This window comes from Cydia pomonella, chromosome 1 (assembly GCF_033807575.1).
Source record: "Cydia pomonella isolate Wapato2018A chromosome 1, ilCydPomo1, whole genome shotgun sequence".
In the NCBI taxonomy this organism is placed as follows: Eukaryota; Metazoa; Arthropoda; class Insecta; order Lepidoptera; family Tortricidae; genus Cydia; species Cydia pomonella.
The window spans coordinates 26,646,088-26,673,119 of NC_084703.1; the positions used below are offsets into that span (position 1 = coordinate 26,646,088).

Genomic DNA, 27,032 nt, shown 5'->3' on the forward strand with positions numbered 1-27,032 from the left:
TTACGAATAAACTTAAAAACATGCTTATCGAGTACACAAACATTACAAATTCGCCTAGTGATGCTTGACTAGGCGAATTTGTAATGTTTGTAGGTACACAGTTAGGCCGGCGCCCCACTGCAGCGCACGCTATGTACACGACCCACGTTCCTATACAAAATTTCGTGGGCTTGCCCACGGTTTGTATTAAAACGTGGGCCGTGGATGTAGCGTGCGCAGCAGTGGGGCGCCGGCCTAATACAGGTTAGGTCCGACAACGTCGAGCATCGCGCAGGCCTTCGCTAGTCTTCGTCGAGGTGGCACAGTCGAGTTCGTAAATATATGAGCAAATCCAAGGCTTCAAAAATAAATGAGCATAGAAAGGTATATATTCATTTGAACAGATTAACCAATCAAAAATATGTACACATATCACCTGCCATATTAATCTGAGCAAGTATCACAATAATATGTAATCAACTGAAAACTGATAAATATGCGTACCCATATTTTTCAAAATGATTTAACCAAGTGAAAGTCCACAAGTACTTTCGCAAAAGTTTTTTCAAATATTTATAAGCATGTAGTGGCACAAAAATATCTGTACTAACGTTTTACAAGCATGCAGTATCACTAAAATTACATGGTTTGTAATTAAAGTAATTATCATAATGAAAAAATATAAGTTTGAGAGATCCAGAAATTACACATTAAAAATGAGGTAGACGTAGAATTTCAGCGGGCAAGTTACACAAACAAGGTGTACATAGTGTTAGATAGTCATAATGAAAAAGCATTTTGATGATTTTATTTTGCGCAATTTGAAGTGGTTTCAGATTCGTTTTACATGCATTACCCCAGATTTCAATTAAATACATTAGATGGAGTTTTACAAGAGAGTTGTATATAGTTTGGCGGACTCGTTGTGGAAGGCAGTGTACAATATTACGAAGAGAGCCTAATAAAGACGATAGCTTTGACCTTACTTTTTCAATGCGTGTTGTCCAGTTTAGAAAGGTGTCTAATGTAAGGCCTGGGTATTTTTCGTTTGTTTTTTTTTGTAGTACTTCTCCATTGATTTTAAGAGGCATATGTGACGGTATCTTTTTATTTAAAAATAACGTAAGATGTTGAATATCTCGTTTCAGGGAGAGGTACACTGGATTATATTAAAGGTACACTAAGATACACCGAAGGTACAATATGTTTATAAATATTTCGTTCAATTTTGTTGAGGTCCACCCGCCATCCTGACGCTCACGGTTACTTAATAAACATTCAAAGATTTTAGATATATTCGGTATAAGTGAAATAGGACGGTAATACTTAGGCAAGTGCATTTCACCTTACCCTTTGTATACAGGCTCGACCTTAATTTGTTTAAAACTTCTGGGTATATACCCTAGTGTACACATTTATTAAATAACATGAGAAGCAATGAGATGACGATCGAAGGCAAATAATCGACAATGCGGGTCGACATGTCGTTTATGTCCTTGGATTCCTTGCGTTTGATTTTTTTGCATGCAGCCTTCATCTCATCTAGCCCAAACGGTTCAAATCTAAAAAGCGGACACCGAGCAGGTAGGTATTGCGAGAGATAAGCTATTGCAGTCCGGGGGCATGAAGTAGTATTGTTTATGTTCGTATCAATGTAATACCGGTTTAACAGCGCGGCGGCGGCAGCGCCGCGGGCGCCAACGCAGACGCCTGCCGACTTGCTAACTAGTACGTCGATAGCATTGACCTTGTTATTTTTACATGTCTTCGCCGAGATAACACGCCACACACTCCTGGTCATGTCATCCCTAGTGTTAGATATACAACCGTTAATAAAATTGCTTTGTAATTGCCGTAACTTTGCCCAGTAACCTGTCTCCAGACGTTGCAGGTCAGCGCGAGACACGACGCTGTCGGTACGAGTCGTTAAGTTATGTTTGAATGATATTATGTTCTTAGGTAATTTCCTTATAGTATCATAGACCCACTTACTTACAGATGTTTCTTTACGGGAAAATTAATATAAAAATAATGTTTGATGACATTCATAACTAGTTCTATAGTTTTGCTTGGACATGATGTTTTATTAAATGAATACGAGTATGTCAAATTAATAAATTATTATATATAGGCTAAACTATCTATTTGTAATTTGTAATCGTTTATATGACATTTAAATCTCTATAATTCAATTTAATGAAAATATGTTTAGTTTATTTCGTGTTCAGTATAGTTTATATATATATAATCCGATTAAGATACATTGACATGTATTGATTGCATAGAAATTTACTATTGTTTTGCTGCCTGTTATGTGTAAAAAGTAGTTTTAGGTAATACGACGATGTACAATCAATACAAATAACATCTATTCTTATCTATTTTATAATCAAAATAAGTAGTTAATATGAACATGATTCCGAAACACGGGTTAGCCGAATTATATTTACATACAAAAATATTATCATTTAACAAGTTCAACAAATTTTGCAGGTCGACGTTTATAAATCTTGTCTCATAAAATCTGTTTCCACAGAGCGCACCTGTGCTCTACGGTTCACTGAAAACAGACACATTGATCCGTTCGCAGCTTCGAGTTTATTTCCAATACTGACAATTTATTGTTTAGTACAAGAACGGATAATATTGACTTATAAGAAGGTTTCGTATATCGAGATAATCTAACTTATTGTTTACCTACACAAAAGATGACAGTATACACTATGAAAGTGTAAATTAATGGTACATTTTTAGCAGTTTTAACTTGTACTTAACTCTTAAACGGATAATACCTCTAATATGAATCACTTTTAGCAGAGATGGATGTACCTTCATACAATATTAAAATGATATTATTACATAAGGAGTAATCCTTGCTCATTGAAATCGGTTAGTAATTGGGAAAACGTTGTCTTATTCTTATTATATATATTTATTTATTCACATTATATACATGGTCAGAGCGCCTTATTTGTCTGCACCCAAACTAGCTACGGCAAAAATAGCGAAGGGAGGAAAAGACACAGATACTAGGGTTTGCTCTACCTCAGTTTTGTCGTCCGAACGTTTACAGATTAAATTAGGATCCCTTTCACACACACACACAAACTCCTATATGTAAAAAATAGAGTTTTACACACATTACAATAGGTGAATTTGGGGTATAGTCAGGGTAGAGTCATTATTAGGGTTTTAGGTTTATTTATATTCTTTCACATACCGGCTCGTACATTAAATATTATTCAAAGGTTTATACATTTTTACATTGAGTGAGATAGAGGAACAAAGTTATTTGAGGACATACCTACTAAATAATTTTGTTATAGGGAGCTATTAACAGGCCGAGCAATTTAATGGTGAAAATTGAGCTTTTCTATAATTGGGGTAATTAAGGGTATTTAATTAAATCAATAAACGATTGGTTTTTAGTATTCCATACATTAATAGTATATTCAGATGAGTTTCTTGGCGATTCTTTTCGCCTGATATTAATACTCGTACCTCAACCGGGCGTGACAGTAAATAAAGTATGCTTGTGCGTACTATTTTTTACGATTTTACATAAATTTATTTTCATTTTGCAAAGGGATACTTATATAAAAGGAAAATATAAAATTTATAAATTACAAGCAAAAAGGGATCACTACTGTTCACCGTAGGGCCCGGTAGGAGGAAAAATTCAAAAAAATATAATTTGATTTATTTATCTAATGATAGTGTTATAAAAAAACAGTAGGAATAATCACAAATACATAGGATATTTAGGAATAGTATTTAGAATCGAAATCTAAAAAGTATCCCTAAATATCAATCAGCACATAAAAGACGATGGGTACTAAGGTTCACAACGTATTTTGAGCATTACACGATCACATTAAATTTTATTGTGTAATAAAGTATAGTATCAATTTACTAGTATTTTACTTTCTTGACGAATGTTGTAATATTTTAACAGTTCGCAAAGACTTGCTGACAATTTTCATTGCCATGTTACTATTAATAAAGTGGACTAAAATGGATTACTTTTGTGCCTCAGATTAAAATTATAGCTTTCTCCAGATGTGGGATACTTATTATTATTCATAGAACAACTATGAATTTAGAGTTACTGAATTAAACGGTTCCTATATATTAAATAGAGAAAATAATTGGGAATAAAAAGTGACTCTTAGAACTTTTAATTATCTCTGTAACGAACTAGTTAATGTTTACGTGACGCGAAGAGCAGGTTTCCTTCTCTAAGATAGTTAAAATGGCTTGCCAAGAGCCAGTAAGTAGCCTCATTGATGACTTCGAAAATTAATCCATGTTTAGGTTTGAGGAGTGGGAATCTCGAGTTCTGAGCTTTATATGTCGGGACATAGGATGTCATATACCAGTCAGTCAGTCAGGGTATAACGGGACAGAAATCAGAGAGCACTAGTAATAAAATATTTCCTGAACACTATTCAAAAACCCCTCACTTTTAGAAGCAAAAATGTAATCATAGCCTACAATAGCTCCGTGCTCTGTCTAGAGAGTTGCATACTATTGTAGAGCAACGATAAGGTCTTTGTCCGATATTTTAACAAAAGTTTGAGCTTTCTGATTGTCATAAAGAAAAAAGGAAAACAGTTTACGAAGAATGTCCTACTATTTTAGTTATTGTCTTCTTGCTTACCTTCAACGTCCCCGCTGGATGTTCAAATTCATAACACAGCAAGTTTAATATACTTGTAAAGTGTGACGGTATTATCAAACCTGGTTAAAAATTATTTTAAATAACCAACAACATAAATGGGTAAATGTAAAGAACAAAATAAAATTCAGCCGGCATTTTCGTATGTCTCGTATAACTGATAAGTTCGTTACGTGTTGATATTATATAGGTATGTATTTAAGTAGATACTTAGATACCTTATCAAGGCATCTACATATAAAAGGACATCTGGAAAAAGGCTACTACATATGTGAGTAGGCATCTATATGTAAAAGTGCGCGCATAATGTAAAGTTAGAAATAAGGTTTTTTCAATAAATTATTCTTTTCTATATAATTTCAACACGTGTAATAATCGGGGAAGGTGACACAGGTTACTCGTAAATTTAAGAACATATCCCACTTAATGTATATGAACAGAAGATAAGCAATGTACTGTGACATGGTATTATAAGACAAATATATAGATATATATAATATAACTATAACTTTATAATACACCATATAGGTACGATATATATTTATGTAAATACTCATCAGTTTATAATCTCGATAGTTACATTACAAACTGACAGTAGTTAAATTACAAACTAACCTAACCTAACCTACGTTAGATTATAAACTAACGAGCGTTCAATCTTACGGTGGCATACACACGTATTGAATCGGCTATTTGATAGTATTGATATTGACGTCATCATTATTGATATAAAAAAAATCCAGTTACCAGTTGTATGTAGGTACATTACAAAATTACACATAATACACCTAAAGAGGATTGTACATTACTTTTTTTGCTAATCAAGCTTGAACCATGTAACCGAGCTAGATAGGTAATCATAAGCGACTAGAAAAAGCGTTCCGAAAGAGAGCATCAAACCCAGGAACTGTGTCGGACTCACACAGGTTACCAATGGACCATACTCGTATTGTCAAAAGACGTTGTTAATTTCCTACTTACCGAAATTAAAAAGCTATTCTGTACTGCCCGCGTAGCCAACGTGCCTATCGTTCACGCTCCGTGGCGAACGAAAAGCAACTGTCACAGTCGCACTAATATGGAAGAGTGATAGAGAGAGATGCCTACGCTACGCTACGGAGCGTTAACGATTGTAACGTTGGCTACGCGGCCTGTAATTGTGTTCCTTTTTTATCACATTTTACAATCGTATCGTATACTCGTATTCGCTTGAAATATTGTATGCCCGTTCTATATGCAACTATATTGTTACAAAAAAGATGATACCTACCTACAATTCCTTCATTTTAAGCTCAGATTTTTCATAAATGCTATTATTGTAATTTTTTGTTTCAGTGGGCCCGACATTGCAGGCCAAATATCCAGTTGTTATTTTTATCCACGGAGAATCTTTTGAATGGAATTCTGGAAACGTTTACGACGGGGCCGTGCTAGCTAGCTATGCGGGGCTTGTTGTTATCACTATCAACTACAGACTAGGTATTCTAGGTAAGTGAAATTAGTATAAATGCTACGGTACAATTGTACGCACAGTAGTGTGCAATATAATAGCAGTTTATTATACTAGAGTAAATTGTAGTAGAGGAATTAGTAGCAGATTTGTATGGGGCACCCTGCATTTTTTCTTAAAAGACGCTACTTGGCACAGTTGTTCCTTAGGTCATTCTGAGCTGATTTAGCCCGGTTGACACACGGTACCCCCCGACTGGTGGAAAGGGAGGGGGGGAAAAGGAACTGGTTTTAACTAGAGATAACGCGTTTTTTGTTGCTGACTTTACTTTATAATATATTATAGTTAATAGTAAAAAACTCGTTTTCCCTAGTTAAAACTAAAATAGAAAATACGTTTTGCTTGAGGCGATACTGGAAACTAGCTACTACTTAACTAAGAAAAACGCGTTTACAATAATAATGGGTTTTTACGGTAACATTACGAGTATAAATAAATCTCATGCTTATTTTGTCGTTAATACGGTGAGCAAGAAACAATCCCAACAGCTTACTGAAATTATTATCCGATAGACACGATTGTCGACTATGTAGGAACCTGGTGGTTTTGACTGGGCGACTTGTATGGTGTTTAGTTTCGTTTTTAGTTGTAGGCTCAGGTTACTACGAGCTACATTTCTAATGGTATCCCTAAAATAGGCAAAATTATGATTCTTTAACTAATTTTTGAACCCGCATTGTCTTTGTACAAAAATCCATGCATATCTTAATTTGTTTGCCAAAATGCGAGAGAAGTTTCTTATTGTGATAATCCAATTTTTGCGCTGCTAATTAAGATCCATTTGTTTAATTAGTGAAAGTCCGTGCCTGAAGGCAGGAATTTTAACAAATTGATTTTAGTATTTTGTATTATGTGTTTATTCGTTTACTTGATTTATTCTTGTACCTATAATTAGAGTTTCAAAGTCGTCATCAAGCGATAGATTTAACATTCATATTTGTTATACATTAACTATTTCTATCTGACATCGTTGATCGTTGGAGTACCTAAGTACCTACCTACTTGATGTTATCGAGTAGTGAAGATGCAGTCGGATGGTATCTACAGGTACGGTCAAAGGGTGTGACCATTTCGTACATTGTCACAGTACCCCTAGGGCGTAAAAAGGGGGAGGATTACACTATTATGGAAGTGATAAGAAAAGTGGGGTCAGAAGCTAGTGGTTAGATAAATCAAATTCCTTGACTTAAACGTGTCCTAGAGTAATATATGTAATTGATAATGCATGTAGGGAGTCTGATATAAATTTACTTAAATAAAAATCTGCAAAAAAATAATTTCCCTATATCGGTGGGAACCGAAGCATACTTATGACTTATCAGTAAATAGTTCCCGACGTTTTTAGTGTGTCCTTGCCCCGCAATCCCGACCAAAATCTGTCTAAAAATACATCCACACAACATAACATAGCTACGCAAGTTTGGATTACTAACGCATTGAGTTTTTTTTATCCATTCGCACTCCATTAAAATCCATTTGGCTTGTTTAGGTATATGAGTACAACGTCCGATTTTTTTTGTTCGATGATATTTGGTGAAGGTTGCATTTGATTTATACTCATATATACAGCCTGTTTCTTTATCCGAGGTTGTCCTTCAAATAGTGAATATGTAGTAGAGTTTGCAACAAATTAACCCTGTAAACCGTGGGTTTAAAATAAATCGTTTCCATGATAGGGTAAGTCTACCAGTAAATGTACCATTAAAGGAATTTTTAACCTACAAAATATATTATGTAATTTGGCATTATCTTATGTGGGTTTTATGAATATTACTAGCTCAAACTAATATAATTATTATAGTTTGTTTTCATTAATAAAGTTTTTGAGTACTAGTAATACCCTGTTAGGCTAGGCTATATTAGAAAAATGGGAAATCACCAGTGAATGAACAAATACTAGTAATTAAATGAATAGGTTGGCGACAGTGAATAAACTATCCCTATAAGTTTGTCTGGAAATATGAGCATTTATACGAAGTGTGCTTTAGTAATATTACTGTCACAAAATTCTAGTTATTAAAGATGTGTAGCTCATTTACTGGTTCCATAAGTCAATACAGGTGATTCTAGTGAATGAACATCTCTGTTCATTCACTGGAATGAAAGGATTTTGAGCTCCAGTTTTATAAAACTTGTTTAAAATCAATTACTTATTAGTAATTCATATTAACTAAAATGTAAACAGCATGTACGTGAACAGAAGAAACCACACACATACCTATTTCAAACCTGCCCGAATCCATTACAGCGGCACATTAATCTCAGGGTAGTTAACTTGTCTCCTTATTAACGGGCACATACAAATGATCTGTTCTATATATATAAAACAATGTTCGTACCTGGTGCAAACGTTGGCCATCGCTATCCAACGGGGTAACGCGGCAAGTGTAATGGGCACCTTTGCACCTGGTACAGCTCGCGAAGGCCTTTTTGAATAATATATAAATATTAAATTATTATTATTATAGGACATTATTACACAAATTGACTAAGTCCCACAGTAAGCTCAATAAGGCTTGTGTTGAGGGTACCTAGACAACGATATATATAATATATAAATATTTATAAATACTTAAATACATAGAAAACACCCATGACTCAGGAACAAATGGACGTAGTTAAAGGAAAAGGATCCAGTCCACAAACATACCAAAACATGAGTTAAGTATACCAGGCAGGCCTTTAATGTGTATATTTTCATTCAGCAAAAAAGCACTAAGCTCACATAGCGTTTTCATATTTTAATCGACATCGGATACCATCCCCCATGTATGAAAGATTAAAAATGATATTCACCAATAAGTATTCAATACTCTTGGTACCTTGTTGTAAAATTATGTTAGTGACAGGACTGGTTTATATAAATTTCAACAAGAAAAATCCAAACTGCTTGGAATCTTTTTAAGAAAATGCAATGATTACTTTTCGTCCTAAATATACCTATATCAACAAAACTGATCCAATCCATTTGGATCGTTTTTGAGAAACTAATTTGACGATGTGTAAATACTTTAGCTAAACAACAAAAACGATTCAGCAAACTTGGATCACATTTATGGAATTCTTGTTATTCCAGCATTGGTGTGTCAGTAAACAACAAAAACGATTCACGTTAAATATATTAACTTTACTTTAGGCTGACTTTTTAAATTTAAACAGCTTTATACTGAACCTAAAAGGCAGTTTTACTGCTATGATAGGTTAATTTTGAATTTTTAGCTTTATATGTCGACTTGGATCGTAATTCATAAACAAATTAAATAGATGAGGAAAAATAACATAAATAATTCAAACTGTTTGAATCATTTTTGCAGGTTTAAATTAACTTGTACTTATATTCAGCGTCAAACATCAAAGTCGATTTAAGCTACTTAGATATTTTTTGATAATTTACTCCAGGTATAGTTTCATAGTGGCAAATTAATCAACGGAAAAGATCCAGTTTAAGTACATGAATACGTTATAGGGATTTTTTTATATTTAAAATGGCAATACAATGCTAAATTTTAATAACGATCCATGTTAATTGGGTAGGTACTTGACACATGTTGAATATTATAACAAAATTTAGTTGTAAATGGCTAGAAAATGAGCCATCCATTATAAAAAAGTGGAATTTAAAAAAATTATATTGAGAATTATAAAAAAATACAAAGCTCGGAAAATCTCAAAAAAAAAAAAATTTTTTTTTCTTTCAAAAATAGAAAAGATAATGGTACCATTCGATTCCTTACATTTTATTGAAAAATAAATTGTATGACAACTATACACATAAACGTAATATTTCAGGGTCAAAATGGCAATTTCCTCCATTCGTCAATTAGGATAGACTTATATGATGTGACGTCACATCACCTTATCATTTTGTTAGAGGCGTTTCAATCGTCGAGTGCGAGCGTCAGACTTTAACTCTCATTTCTGATCTTTGTGTTGCTTAAATACCATGAGTCCTATATAGACATTTGATCCTCAGGAAAATCAAGATCGACATTATTTACAAAAAACAGTCAAGTAGCCAATTATATTGTTTATAAAAAAAATTGTTTTTACTATTAATTTTGTTTAAACGTTGCTGGTATTAATAATGTTATAGGAATTATAATTTTGAAACTTTAGAACTACATTGAGAAAAAGGTAAAAGGTAGGCCTCTAGCCATCTCTGAAACTGATTTTTCACTATTGTGGCCTTATGGAAAGGAAATACCTCAAGCAAAGTTGGATGATTTAAGATCGATTTTCGATTTTATCCCAAGGGACTGCCTACCATTTTACTATTCCCTTCGAGGAAATTCCAGGTTCGAAGAAGACATAGAAGGCTATGCAGGGCCTGTTGACTTTGAAACTGAAGATCCTGAAGTAGAATGCATAGTACCTAATATAGATACAGATTAAAATACATATCTCGTGTATAACATTCAGACTGATTTTTTATTTAAACGATTAGTGATTATTAGAGGCTTTTATTATTGTTAAACAGAAGTGATCTCAATTTTTTTATTACTCAATACTTTGATAAGCTATTACATTGTTTTTTTAATAAAGTTTTTTATCTTGTCTTGGTGATTTTCTCGTTTTTTTTTCCAATTTATTGGGATGAATCCTTATTGCTTATTTAAAATGAAAAAGGTTACATGGAAAAAGTATTTTCTCAAAATGGATCCAACCCCACATTTAGTTAAATATCTCAAGAAATACGACATTAAACTAAATCGTTTATGTACAGAATCTTAAAACACGTCAAAACTCATGTTTCATCCAAATAAGTATTATAGGAAAAGTGAATCAGTAATGAGGAATACCATTTCTAACTTTAAACCTCCATAACTTTTGCTCATCTCGCTGTGGATTGAATCCTTTTCCTTTAACTACGTCCAAATATCCATGCTCATCACACGAATAAATGCCCTTACCAGGATTTGAACCCGGGACCATCAGCTTCGTAGGCAGGTCACTACCCACTAGGCCAAACCGGTCGTCAATATATTTTATTTAGCTTTATAGTTTATAGATTAACTATCATAAACCCGGTCTTGCAGAAGACATTGACTGGGTTTAGCACAAACAACTTGCTTCTGAACCCGAAAAAGACCAAATGTGTTCGTTTCTCCACTTGCCGTCAGTCAATGGGTCACAAACTCAACTTGATGCTCGGACAGGATGTTTTAGAGTTTTCAGATAGCACAGTATTTTTTGGTTTAACTATCGATTCAAAACTTCAATTGGGATCGCACCTAACTAGCTTAAGTAGTATATTAAGTTCTGCTGCCTATGTTAGAAAAATAAAACAAATAACAGATGTAGATACAGCAGGATTGGTTTATTATAGCTATTTTCATAATCTGATGTTGTCGTACGGAATCCTAGTGTGGGGAAGAGCTGCAAATGTGGAGAGCATATTTGTTCTTCAAAAAAGAGCAGTGCGAGCTATTTATAATCGAAAACCACGCACGTCGCTAAGAGATCTTTTTAGAGACGTAAACATTATAACATTGCCGTCGCTCTTTATTTATGTACGCCAGGAAGCATTATGAAGATCTTTCAAAAATTTGTGACGTACTTCATAACTAAAATACGAGAAATAAAGGAAAACTTGCAGTGCGGCGGTTACTATTGGCAAAAGTTAGGAAGTAATTTGTAGGACAATCGATCCATTATTACAACAAAATACCTAGTTACATAACAGATTTACCATACCATATGTTTTAGTTGTAGAGTTATAAAAACCAATTTAACTAAGAAAGCCTACTATAAAGTATCAGATTATTTAACAAATAAAAATGTGTGGGAAAATTGTGATGTGACATTGTAACGTAAAGAGTAGATACTAAATCTGTATAAGTTTTAATTAGTACATACAAGTAACAATAATGTATATTGACGGACATAAGTGTATCTTGTATACCTATATGGGATATAAATAAATATATATATATATATAATAATAATTATAAAAAAAAACATAAAACCCACTGCACACTAAAAAAGAGGAAAACAAACCCCACAAGAATATTGTTGTAGATGGTAAGTATCGCAGGCGGGGACCAACAGAGGGTTACTTATAGTCATTTTGGTTGTTGGCCTGTTTAATAATTTTAAATGAAAAAAATAATAATATGTAATTTTTTTGCAGGATTCTTGAATGCCAACCCCATACCCCATCTTAAGGCTAGGGTTGCCAACTACGGACTGATGGACCAAATTGCGGCGTTACATTGGGTTCAGCAAAACATAGCTTTGTTCGGTGGAGACTCTGGTAATGTGACCATGCTGGGGCACGGTTCTGGTGCTGCGTGTATTAACTTTCTGATGATATCACCGACTGTAATGCCGGGTGAGGATAATTTATCGATATACCTAATGTGTATTTTTAGATTAATTAAAGGTAAAAGTTCCGCATTTGCCGGTCCGTCACAGTAGACAAACTTAATAAGGGCTTTTTGTTGATGTACTGGGGGAAGTAGGAGTAGGAAAAATAATTGTTAGCGCAGTTACAGGATCTAAAACTATTTTAGACCCCTCTGCGTCTATGACTGCGCCTGCGTCTGTTAATAAGTTTACAAAACTCTTTATTTTTTATTGGGTAATCTTCCACAATATCGCCTAAAACACTGATTTCCTACCAAATAGTTGTAGGGTACAGTTTAGGAGTTATAAATAAGTCAACAGCTATTTTGCATGGTACCTGACGGTATGCTGTATTGTAATTCTCTTGTCTTGATTGTGATTTGACTTATTTATTTGATGTATGTACCTACAATATATTATTGCAGGACTTTTTCATCGAGCTATACTTTTATCTGGTTCCGCGTTAAGTTCATGGGCTCTCGTAGAAGATCCTGTTAGTTTTTCCGTCCAACTGGCCAAGCAATCAAATTGCACCTTACCGGAAGACATTGTTAAGGATCACGAATTAATTGTTGATTGTCTACGTGAAGTCCCACTGGAGGAACTCATGTTGGCGGAAATTAATACACCGAGCTATTTAACAGCGTTTGGACCATCCGTTGACGGAGTTGTAGTCAAAACAGACTACGCTAAAGAATTACTAACCTATTTCATTCCAAATGATCTGCAAGGTTTCACAAGTGTTTCCGGAGTTAATAACATTAAAGCTGATAAAAGAGGTAGCGATAGAATATTCGGGATAAGGGGTGGGCAGAACAAATATGATCTGCTTTTTGGAGTGGTTACGAGTGAAGCGCTGTGGAAGTTCTCAGCTCAAGATATACAAAATGGATTTGAGGGTGAACGGAGGGACAGGATAATAAGGTGAGCTCGATGTTTATTTAACAAATTGGTATTTGGCAACCGCAGGGACCAGTTATTTTGAATAGTTACTATATATGTATGTAATGTATTTAGGTATATTTCAATAAAATAAAAACCGACAAGCTAATTTTCTAGTTTCAGTTTATTAAAAATACGTTTATTCACATGACTATCAAAATCGCTGCCAACTCAGCTTGGTCTGGCTTTATTTATAGACAAGTCTTTACATATATGGCGAGTTTCCTAAAAAATATTTTTATTAAAATCATGTCAACTATTAGCACTTAGGTAGGTAGGTACATATAACATTCTAGTGATGTTATATTTAAGGCCTGACCCGAAAAAAAAACTGTAAATTTCAAACGGCTGTAATTTTGTTTCTAACCAAGGCGATGATTAAGACTTTCCTACCGCGCTATAATTAAACTTATTCCATTATATATTCCAATATAAATCATTCTGATTTTACGCTAAGCAACGTTACACCGGTAAATAGAAGAGATCACTGAAAATTGGGCTTTTCCAAATAGCAAGAATATACTTAATTTCGAAAGACTTAAAATTACCTGCCATATTTACCGTAAAAACTGGGGTACATATGCGATTAAAGTGGAACGAACTACGACGAAAGTCAGTTCAGTTCTTCGTACACAGGTTAGGATAACTAAAGTAATCGAAAATTTGCGTTATTTAATTCTAGACGAAGTCGAAAATCATACAATTTCCTTTGTACAAAAATCGCATTTGGCAATTATCGAAGAGCAGAGCATGATCACCAAACGTCCTGGAGTGCCATTATCTCAACTATAATTGAGCTCAAATCAAAAATGTATTAAAAGAGAAGAATGAAACAGCCAAAAAACATTAACAATTCCATCATGTGAGTGGCAAATATGAAAAACGGGTCCGTAAATAGCTACCACTGAATGTGCTAGGAAGAAACTGCCTATTATCCTACAGAAAAAAAAGTCTAATTACCTGAATTCTATAGTTATAGTATTAGTTATTCTATAAACCTTAGTTTGTTCTCAATCGCTTCAGTTTTTTTATTTTATTTTAAGTTTACAGTTTATTATTGGTACACCCATTACTGGCACATAATTTATACGATTCTTTATTTTTATTTTGTGCCACATCTTTTGAATTGACTTGATTCAATGTACCAAATTAGAATCCAAAGTTTACTTTTGTTTGATGATTTGCATATTATACACCACTTATTGTAATAGCCACAGCTTCGCAAATGTATTCTGATATCGTACTCCAGAACAAATGTGTTAATTAATTTGTATACCAATAGAAAAACTATAATAATGCACTTATATTTTAGGACTTACGTAAGGAACGCGTACACATATCATTTGAGTGAAATATTTTTTACGATAGTCAATGAATACACTGATTGGGAACGAACAGTTCAGGTAAGAATAATATATTTTATTATTACTAATACATTCCTTTGGCCATGGTTCCTTCATTTATTTTTTTAATTATAGAGCAAAATATTGTCTATTTGCGATTGTGTTTGTATAAAAATACTGTTTATACAAAAAGAAAACCTACTGTAACTTACTTTAGTTCTTTACTTCTAAAATGATACCTACAATAAAACACAGTAAAAGGTTTATGTTTTATTTTATCATTAGGATTCCGTATCAAAAAGGTACAAAAAGAACCCTTATGGTGCGAGTCTGTCAATCCTTCCTTCTGTCTGTCTGTCTGTCTGTCATATCGCTAAATATCTCGAGAACCACTTAAGTAATCGATTTGAAATTGGGAAAATTTATGAACAACGCTAGCCCACACACATTAAAAGTATTTTTAGGGTTCCGTAGCCAAATGGCAAAAAACGGAACCCTTATAGATTCGTCATGTCCGTCTGTCTGTCCAATTATGTCATAGCCACTTTTTTTTATTCATTTTTTATTAAATATGGGAAATGCCCAATACCAAGAGGGAACAAAATTTCATAGTGACTAGGTCAAGTGGGGTATCATTTGAAAGAGCTCAAATTGTACATTTCAACACATTTTTTTTTTCTTAGAGAAAAAAATGATTTATGAAGGAAAATGTGAAAAAAATACAATATCAAGTAATATGTTTGAAGTCAGTGTCATATTTTTGAATCGCACTGTACTTGTAATTTAAAATACGGAAGTATATGTGCATGGGTTGGGAATGCTGACCCTTGAGAACTACTATGGAACCGACTTATCTACGTGTTGTATCTCCGATCAGGCGAGCGACTACTGCAACATAGGATTCAAGGGTGTCCCCACAATGTACCCCAAAATGTGTATTTTTTGTGTTGTTCAAATAACACATTTGCGATTTTCAAAGTTCGATTATAATGGTATTCGGATTGAGCACATAAGTCGTTTTTGAACAATTACATAAAATCATATTGTTAATTTTACAGTCACAAAAACTGCTATTAGAAACACAATGGAAAATTAATTGCTTATAGCAACTTAGTATAGTAATAATTTACCACAAATTGATATTATACAAAAATATTGAAAGGCACACCAACTCGATACTTTGAAAATTAATGACAGATTTGTGATATATCATTTTAGGCGATTGACACAAAATTTCCCAAGATTCGAGATTAAATATGCAGTGACTATTAATGGTAACTCATATTTATTTTAATAACTTACCTACTTATATAAGTATATGCCCTTAAAATATAAATATGATTGACTTATGAGTTTAAGTTTAAATATAAATTAAAATGTCATGAATGTTTATAAACATTCTTGTGCTAGCGGGACTTTCGAATGCCATTCTCATTGCTGTCAAATTATACCTACTACCATTTTGTAAAAACATTTAACATTTTGCGTAACGTCTTATTTGGCAGCATCCAATCAACACTCGAGATGCAGCCGTATTAGCACTCTCGGATGCGCAATATGTAGCACCATTGGTTCAAACTGGAGACTTCTTAAGCGTTGCTAAGAGCTCGCCCGATTCTGGGCCAAATGCCTTCTTCTATGTTTTTGACTATCAAACGAAGGATGGAGATTATCCACAGGTAATTAAACTGAACTGAACTTTTTTCTGTGGGATTATACATTTTTATTTTATTGAAATAAGTGACTTACCTGTTTCAGAGAATGGGATCTGTCCATGGAGAAGAGTTGCCGTATTTGTTCGGAGCGCCGCTGGTCGACGGGTTAGGTCATTTTCCAAAGAATTATACCAAATCAGAGGTTGCGTTATCCGAAGCTTTCATATTTTACATTGCAAACTTTGCGAGAACAGGGTAAGTGGTCTGCTATTTATTTTCATTTTAGTAGTTCCGTAAATAATTGCAGACATTTCGTAAAAAAAATGTAAAATCCATATGATAATGATGATTGAAAATAGCTTTTTATTGATGTCGATAAACTTAGTCGATATTGAATGAATCACTAGCACTGGTACATTTTTCCGTCAATCCGGAGTTTGCGTATAACGTCTAATGAAATGTCTGACAACTATATACTTAAGTAATCAAAGAGTTAATTCGATTAAAAATATAGTTGCGCATTTTAGACAAAGTTTTCATATTGTTAGCTTTTGTGCAAAAATTGCTACAATTTTTTAAGGTGCGGTTTAGACCAACGCTCGTGATTTTTTTAGTGCCTCTCTTTCACACCTACGTACAAATTTACAAGTGCAACAGAGAAGCAACACGTCGAACGTGGTTCACGGTAGGCCCTCAGGTTTCGAACCGATTAAGTTACTAGGGAATGTGCTCAAAATTGCTTATTACATATTTAGCAACCGTAACAAAATATATCAAAAGCCTCAAAATTGCTTATTAATCTCTGCTCGCTGAACCTACTGCAACATGAACATGCATTCTGCGGCGTAAATAACGGATTACTTATTTTTCATGATTTTTTTGCATACATCTTGGCGCAGCCGTGTGTGATTCGACCTCACAAAGCGCGCGCTTTATGTATGGGACTTTTTTTAACCGCGGTGCGCGGTAAGTTTTTGGGGTACAGTCAGCGTCAAATACTTTGTAGCAACCAAAGTAGCCAAATAGTTTGGTACACCATATATTTAGTATGATGTACCGAACTATTTGGCCACTTTGACTGCTACAAAGTATTTGACGCTGACTGTACATTAGGCTATTAGAAACATTTGAATATATAGAATCGATAGACATCTTCCAAAAAAATCATGCCTACGAATCTCTATACCTACGTATTTATTATCCTCTATGGCACAATACAAGAAAGTAGAAATAGTGGACTTAATGCCCTAAGGCCATTCTCTTCCAGCCAACCATTGGGTCACATAGAAACTAAAACTTTTAATTAACCTGTTTCGATTTTCAATGATGAAATGAGTATTATTATGCTATTCCGTCTGTCTGTCACGTCGCTAAAAAATGATTTATGAAGGACAATGTGAAAAAAATCCCCCCCCCCCCCTTATATCCGAAATTTACAGATGAAAATTTTACATAATTTCATAATTTTTTCGTAATATTTTATTTTATTTAGTTAAGTATATTTGCATGCAACAATGTATTTTAATTGGTAGGTATTATATCTACGCATATGTTTTGTTACCTATGTTTACAAATAAATCATTTGAATAGAATAATATTAACATCACTACTCGTATACATATTACAGGAAAAAATATAATCAGATCTCTATCTTGACAACTTTTAATTAACAAAAAACATTTCTGAATTCAGTATGCAATTTAACCATCTTTATGTATGTTTATAACACTTAAAATTTCTACGAGATTGCATTAAAGAACCTACTTTTCAAATAAAAGAACAATTTTTGAAATCGGTTCACATGACAGAGACTTATCCTCGAAAAACCAACATAAATTACATCGCGCAAAGTAGTTAGACAATTTGCCGATAGATGGCGCTGGACACAAAAATACTGAGTATATGTACTTCTAATCAAACGTCTTTCGCCTTTATAATCACACGAGATAACTCAAAATTTGTACGGAACCCTCGGTGCGTGAGTAAAACGAAGTCGCACTTCGCCGGTTTTTTTTTACATATACATAGGCAACATTGAAAGTTTTAGAAAAGGACATTCACAGATCATATAACAAAAAGAGGCATAAAATTTATGAAAATATAATACTTTATGATTTTTTGAGGTACATTGTCATTCAGTTGTCATTTTTATTTCATGATTGCTCGCAATTTGAAAATTGTATGTCGAGTGCTACGAGTATTTCATTTGTACCCAAGAAATTTTTCGTGTGTTGCACGATTTTCATTGTGGGCTCTGCCAACAACAGAGTTTCAATAGTCCTCCGTTATAATTTTATTATGAAGCCTAGTTTTCGTACGACTGTTTGCACATATACACATTTCAAATTTATCATAGATGATCATAGAAAAGTATGTCATTCAACAGCGACGGCCAAAATTTTCGACGCAGTTGTGCGGTTGATAAAAAAGATTGTCAAAATAATGTGTATCAGCAGATATATCCCTCAGTATTCCTATGGCACCAGTAAAAAAACCTATCATTAATATTTATGCGTTTAGTCTCGATGAATCTTATACAAAACCAACAAGGGCCCACAATTGCCATACATAAAGGGCGTTTAGAGAATGAAACGTGTGCGTTTCATGGTGATCGATCCTATCCGAATGAAAATTGATGTGCGTGATCAGAAAAACGATTATAGATTCGTCATGTCCGTCTGTCTGTCCGTTTATGTCACAGCCACTTTTTTCCGAAACTATAAAAGCTATACAGTTCAAACTTGGTAGATACATGTATTCTATGAACCGCATTAAGATTTTCACACAAAAATAGAAAAAATCTATAAATATTGGGGGTTCCCTACTCAGAACTGAAACTCAAATAATCTTTTTTCATCAAACCCATACGTGTGGGGTATCTATGGGAGCTATCCATAGACAACCCACACGTATATTCAAAAATGATATTGAGGTTTCAAATATTTTTTTTTTTTTTAGTTTGCGCGAGAGACACTTCCAAAGTGGTAAAATGTGTCCCCCCCCCCCCGTAACTTCTAAAATAAGAGATAGATAAACCTAAAAAAATATATGATATACATTACCATGCAAACTTCCACCGAAAATTGGTCTGAACGAGATCTAGTGAGTAGTTTTTTTTAATACGTCATATAATTAAAAAAAATATATTTTTTTCATCAAACCCATACGTCTTCAAAAATGATACCTATTGAGGTTTCTAATATATTTTTGTCTAAACTGAATAGTTTGCGCGAGAGACACTTGCAAAGTGGTAAAATGTGTGTCCCCCCCCCCTGTAACTTCTAAAATAACAGAATGATAAAACTAAAAAAATATATGATATACGAGTATATTACCATGCAAACTTCCACCGAAAATTGGTTTGAACGAGATCTAGCAAGTAGTTTTTTTAATACGTCATAATTGGTACGGAACCCTTCATGGGCGAGTCCGACTCGCACTTGGCCGCTTTTTTTATTCATGCAGGTAGTAGCACGTGCGGTTTCACTTAACAATAGGCAAAGGATAAGCCTGTCGGTGCCAGCTACAAATCGAACGACTATACCAGCTAAGTGTGTGATTGACAGATGGTTCATATTAGGTATTTTCATTTTATATCTTATTATAACATTAAGTGAATATTGTGATGATCATATTATAATATGATTAGAAAGCGTAGCGTGATGTTGAGTATATTTTGTTGAGTAAGGTGCAGCAGGTTCAGAAAACGAAGTTTTTTATAAATCGTAGCGCTTTTTTTGGATCATAATATGGCTGTCATAAATTTAATTAGCAATCTTGAGGCCTTTCTCGAGGTACTGCATGAATTCGAATCCCGAGTTTATGACTTTCGTTCGATAGAAAAAAAATCACGAACATGGGTTTACATTTGTAATAAATTTTGCACAAAAGCTAAAAATATTAAAAATGCTTCTAAAAGTCGGCAATATCAGGTTTGAGCGAACTTATCGACTACTTTTTTAGGGTTCCGTAGCCAAATGGCATAAAACGGAACCCTTATAGTTTCGCCATGTCCGTCTGTCTGTCTGTCTGTCCGAGGCTTTGCTCCGTGGTCGTTAGTGTTAGAAAGATGAAATTTGGCATGGATATATAAATCAATAAAGCCGACAAAGTCGTACAATAAAATCTAAAATGTAATTTTTTTTAGGGTACCTGCCCTACACGTAAAGTGGGGGTGAAATTTTTTTTTCGCTTCAACCCTAGAGTGTGGGGTATCGTTGGAAAGGTCTTTCAAAACTAATAGGGGTTTTCAAGAAACATTTTTTGATAAAGTGAATATATTCTGAGATAATCGCTCCAAAATAAAAAAATAATGTCCCCCCCCCCCCTCTAACTTTTGAACCATAGGTCCAAAAAATATGAAAAAAATCGTGGAAGTAGAGCTTAAGAAAGACATTAAATGAAAACTATAGCAGACATGATCAGTTTAGCTGTTTTTGAGTTATAGCAAAAAGTTTTCCCTTCATAGTAAAAAGACTTACTACTACTAATTAGGTACTGATTATTTAAATTTGCCTATTTGTTTAACTCGGGTGAAAGGTACCGTTTCATCCCTTGGTTAACAATTTACTAAACTTTAAGCTCCAGTTTAGCTTATTGTGACGGAAGAGTAACTACGGAACCCTACACTGAGCGTGGCCCGACATGCTCTTGGCCGGTTTTTATTTATTTAAACCTAAAAAATAAAATTCAAAAACATGATATCCGCGATTCCGTGCACGCACATCCATCTCGCTCACGCTTACGCTTAGTGAAACTGAGAGAGAGAAGAACACAAAGCGACGGGACCTTATTCATATGTCTTAAATAAAGGTCTAAGGACCTGTTTCACAATGTCTATGTAAAGTATTGGATAGCTAATTAATAAATAAATTAACTGCCAGAAAAAAACTTCCTACAAATCTTTGCACTTTATCTACCAGTTAAACTTATTTGAAGATTGTAAAACGCCGACGATTATTTTATTTGTCAAACAAGTGGCAATTAGCTTATTCAGGACTTTACTCGGACATTGTGAAACAGGCCCTAATACTTACCAGTTAAATTTTGTTTTATATGCCTGCCGGCCCGATTCGAGCTTTAAGACACGTCAAACATTTCCTAAAGATTGGATATGTCAGGGTCTAAAGTGACGATTTTGTTCGAAGAAACGTTATGTATATACAGGGTGTTTATCTGCAATAATTCACGGGGTGTATATAGAGGTCATACTGAGCCACATTTAGTATGGGAACAACCCCGAAATCGCGGAATAAAAATTGGCTGTTTCATACATTTTGGCCGTCTCACCTTGACATTGTATATGGGAGAGTAAAATTTTTTTCGCGAAACAGTTGCTCAGTATGGCCTATATATATCCACCCCGTAAATTATTGCACGTGTCTAAATAAACACCCTGTTTATCTAATCCATATATCTTAAAGTTCGCATCGGGCCGTGCGTTATCAAACGTTATTAGGTTAAGACTTGCTATTTATTACACGCATATTAAACCATATGTAATTCTCTACCTAGGAATCCTAATGAGGCACTACGACAAGAATCCTTATTACCAATATCAAGAGAACGCAACAGATACAAGAGCATTGTTTGGGATGAATATGACACTTTGCATCAGAAATATCTAGAAATCGGTAAGATATTATATCCCTCAGAAAAATTATGTGGGGTGACAAAATTATTTAAGGACATTAATTAACCCGTGTTGTACTTGTTACGATACAACCTTGTCGATCTTGGTACAACTTACAGTGCATTTCGCGCGCATCTATAAGCGCGAGCGATTGTGTCATATCAATACCAAATTCATAATTAATACCATAACGGATTTAACAATTCACATTTACTTATTTATTCACCTATCGGTTCTATTAGCCTAGTCGGTAGTGATCCTTTCTGCGAAGCGAAGGTCCTGGGTTCGAGTCCCGGTAAGCGTATTTATTTGTGTGTTTGTATTGAATATTTTTTAGGGTAGGATATTTACTATTTGTATTGTATTGTCACTCAGTAGGTACTCACAACACAAGCTTTTCTTTATGTCGAAAAGAATAAAGAACTATCTGTATTTTAACAGTACATATGGTGCTACTTTACCGCACTAATGCGATAATTAGCACATTACGTAACTATGTCGAAAATTTAAAGGGCCATATGTACTGTAAAACGTTGTATGATAAATTTCCTATTTTTCACACTTGTATCGTAATGTACCTACTATTACCGTATTTACCATTTATATGTTAGTAAAATGAACACTTTATTTTTGTCCTTACGAGAGTAATATAAAATATCATGTGTATGTAACACGGGTGGTATTCAAATTGTATAATTAAACCCTTTGCCATCAAGTTGCTATTGAATCTTGATAAGAATATTATGCATACCACCCATATTGCACAATGTACTTATTAAAAAGTAAATGTGGAAGAAATCGTTGCTTTGGGAATATGTAATTTCAACTTCGTTCGCCTCATAATGATTTATATACCTCAAAGTAACATAAAAAATGTCAATATGAAGTTTAACTGCATACATAGTCGTTTACTTATTCAACCCAACATAATGTCAAAGCAATTTCAGGCCCCGAAATTCCAACAAAACCCTTCTTTATTCAAAATCTCTATTGCAGGCATGAAGCCGCGCATGAAAAACCATTACCGGGCCCATCAGCTGTCCGTGTGGCTGCGGTTGATCCCGGAGATACACAGGGCCGGCATGAAGGACGTGGTTGCAAAACACAACCTTTTCCGAAACCACAACGACCCAGAACTATACGACGGACTAGTCCGGCCTGATCCGCTCACCCGAGCTAACTACTTTGACCCCACACTTGAGCTTTACCGCAGGCCTATTTATAATGTTACCTTAGATGTACCGTCCACTACAATGGATACGTTCGTGACTACTTGTGTGAGCGTTATGTCAGCGCGGCCAAGCTCCGCTGTTACGCAGAGTCAGACACCGAACAACACACATACACAAGACATTTCAAACTTGGAAGTGGCTGGTTACACAGCTTACTCCACGGCTTTAAGTGTTACTATTGCTATTGGGTGTTCGTTACTCATCCTAAATGTTCTCATTTTTGCTGGCGTATATTACCAGAGAGATAAAACTCGCCTCCAAGTAAAAGCTTTGCAACAACAACAAAAACGTTCACACAACTCTACTTTTGATAGCGTCTCGTCAAAACACCCTCACTATTTTATCGGCCATTCTCAAAGCTCAAGTACAATCGTTGACATCGATCATCAAGACAAGAATGCTATTATCGCAATGACAAATCGTGTACCGCATTTTTCAAATGCAAACTGTCCCAATGTTTGTCACACGGGCATACAATTGTCAAATCTATCTCAAAAAGCTAGCCCACCAACTAATCGAGGCCAATGTACTACTCTGCCAAGAAAAGTAGGATTTAGCTATCAACAACAAAATCAAATTTGTAACGCGTCAAATTGCATGACATTACCGAAAAATGCAACATTTATGAGCAGCTCGAGCAACCTGCCGGACGTACAGGCGCAGACAGGCCAAGCGGTGGCAGCCGGCAACGGCGCGGCCCTGCCTGCGCCGCCCTCGCCCTCCACACAACACTTTCAGAAATCGCGGGTTCCTCAAGCGGCCATGTCCGAAATGAATGTATGAGAAATGGAAGATATTTACAATTATGTGTAAAGTGATGACATTTTGTAGAATGGGAGATGCACTGTAGGAAGAAAGTGTAAATCACTTGACAATGCATGGTTGTAAATATCTTAACAGAAAAGAAATATGTACATAGAATCGATGTAAGTTCACTTAACTACTAAAAAACCAGGAACTTTTTACGTTAATTTTAGTAATATATCCGAAAAAACCTTATGTCTAAGTGATATGTCTGTATAAAATCTAACTTTTATTTTATTCTTGTAAATAATTATAAAATATTAAATCACTATAAATATCTTTCCATTTTAAATGGATTTAACCACTACGAAAAAAATGGGCGAATTGCAAAAAAAAATACAAACATCTATTAATAATTAAATAAAGTACTGTAATTAGTCTTAAGTTAACTTATTCCATTGTTTTCCAAAAATTCGCCATGTAAATTGTATTGTAATCATTGTACTTCATTCATACACATACTTACAGTTTATAGCATACACCAACATACTTTCATGCATGTAACTCAAATAGAAACTGCTTAAACTTAATGGAGGCAATTAATTTAACCCTTAAGCAGGCCTGACACTTTTAATTTTTGATTATTGATAACGGGTAGATAACAGAGTTAATAGAAAACTAATTTCAAGAATTATATTCATTATTCATATTTCTTTAACACAAAACTAATATGTGGCCAATTAGCCACTGCACGTTACCAGCGGCACTAAGTATGTAATATGTACGAGTATGTGGCCACTACCCTGCTAGCCATACATTGAAGTTGTATAAGGTTTAGTCAGGTCTTCACTACACGTAATCGTTGACGTATTTTTTTTAATACTACGTCGGTGGCAATCATTCATACGGTCCGCCTGATGGTAAGCAGTCTCCATAGCCTATGTACGCCTGCAACTCCAGAGGAGTTACATGCGCGTTGCCGACCCTAACACTCCGCACCCTCATGGAGCACTGGCCACCTTACTCACCGGCAGGAACACAACACTATGAGTAGGGTCTAGTGTTATTTGGCTGCGGTTTTCTGTAAGGTGGAGGTACTTCCCCAGTTGGGCTCTGCTCTAGATCTGGAATGACATCCGCTGTGCTGTGCCCTACCACACAAAGCGAGATGACATTCACAATGCCCATACCTCACTTTTGGACGTAGTTTAAGTACCCGGGTCCAATTAATAAAACCACAGTCATATTTAGTTATAAAACAGAGCCGTTTATTCATTTTTATACTGGAATACAGGGAAATGAGGTTCGAAAATAAAAGTTACTTACATTATTTATGCTATTTTTGTCAATGACAACACGGTCCATTAATAATAATAGTCTAACATTATAGGCGCTAATAGTGTCTAATAGTATTAATAATACTCATACCTATAACATTTTTTATAAAACCAAACACATTTGAAAAAGTAGTCGATAAAGCAGTTAAACATCGATAGATTATTAATATGTTGTAACATGACATCACTATTTTTGTTCGCACATAGACAATTTACGCACACACTTGCGTTTCATTTTTACTCACACTTTTGAAGTTTGACAGTCGTTCTATACTATCCTATTTCTATGCACAATACCGACCATTTCCTGCCAATTTGAATTTGTGAACTGAAACGTCAAAGAAATTTGCTTTGACACATCCATTTTTATTGCGTTCGGAAACCGGTCACTTTAGAGACTATACGTAAATGACATTTAGTGGCCTTGCTCTTAAAAAATCATTTGCTAAGTGGTCGCTATTAGATCGCCACCTGGTTAAGAGTAATTACAGCTCCTTAACTATGTACAGTTTTCTTGCAATTCTCCCAAATAACAGAAATAGTTAATCTTCATATGATTAGAATCGTTTTAAAATCTCTTCTTAAGTTTTAAGTCCTTTTACTTCACACATTATGTACTCGTATGTTCAAACTTAACAGATATGTGGTATAGTCATATAATGACGTAATTGATGTAAATAATTTAGAATCTTAAAGACTGTATACTTGTAATAGGAAAATGTTTATGTTTACGTAGACACATATTAAGCCGAAGAAATATAATTATAATTCATTAGAAATAATAACAGTACATTAATTTTCACTTCATCCTTCAGGTACTTATTGAAAACCTAATTATGGTTAAATAATATGTATTTCATAAACATTGTACAAGCCTTATTATATTTTTTCTTTATCTAAGTAGTGTTTCATATTAATAAAACTACATTTATACTTAATAATAACGGTAACTATCCCACAAAGAAACGTTATGCAGAATATAGTTTATTCGTTAAATGTCTCTAGATTTTTTTGTAAGCTCTCATAATACTTTGACATTTGTACGTATTATAAGCAGTACCTATATTTTATATGCCGTGCCTCCAGCGTAGTTTATGTAATACCATAATGCAAACATACTTTTTATGGGATCACTTCGAAGCAAAGTAACGAACTCCTCAAAGTAAACATGTGTATTTTGTGGACTATACATTCGTCATTTTAATTGATGTTCATAATATCATGTGACCCACTCCTTTAACAATATTTTACATCAAATGGTGTATTTTTTTTACACAGCGGGAAAGCCAAAAACAGCGGAGTTATTGAAAAATTTTCTGATATCAAAGTAAAACGAAAATTATACCATATTGGCCAAATATTATCACCAAAAAGCTCGGCACCAGACCAGCGCCGGCTACGGCCTATAAGTCTACTAGAAATGTTCAAAATGGTGATAAATAGAGATACTACTCCTAAAAATACGTGTTACCCCATTGGATTTGAAATGACGTATAGTAAAATGTATTTGAAGCGTTTATAAGCATACTAAAAATTTCTAAAGTTGTAGACAAAAAAAGGCGGAAAAAGAAGACGTTTCTTTTTTTGTCAATATCTCCAAAAGTATTATAGAAATCTGAAATTTTATTAAAGAAA

General features: G+C 34.3%; 1 protein-coding gene across 2 annotated transcripts in view; it reads left to right on the top strand.

Annotated features, from left to right (window-relative positions):
• The window catches only part of LOC133527617 (neuroligin-4, Y-linked-like), a 65,373-nt gene extending 39,933 nt beyond the window's left edge, over positions 1-25,440 (top strand). For both annotated transcript variants that reach the window (XM_061864697.1, XM_061864707.1), the window contains 8 exons: positions 5,993-6,145; positions 12,298-12,498; positions 12,938-13,436; positions 14,767-14,857; positions 16,303-16,476; positions 16,556-16,707; positions 21,967-22,085; positions 23,081-25,440. In XM_061864697.1, coding sequence (XP_061720681.1) covers positions 5,993-6,145; positions 12,298-12,498; positions 12,938-13,436; positions 14,767-14,857; positions 16,303-16,476; positions 16,556-16,707; positions 21,967-22,085; positions 23,081-24,099 — 2,408 coding nt within the window. In that variant the 3' untranslated portion in view covers positions 24,100-25,440. The remainder of the gene's footprint in view (positions 1-5,992; positions 6,146-12,297; positions 12,499-12,937; positions 13,437-14,766; positions 14,858-16,302; positions 16,477-16,555; positions 16,708-21,966; positions 22,086-23,080) is intronic.
• The last annotated feature ends 1,592 nt before the right edge of the window (positions 25,441-27,032 follow it).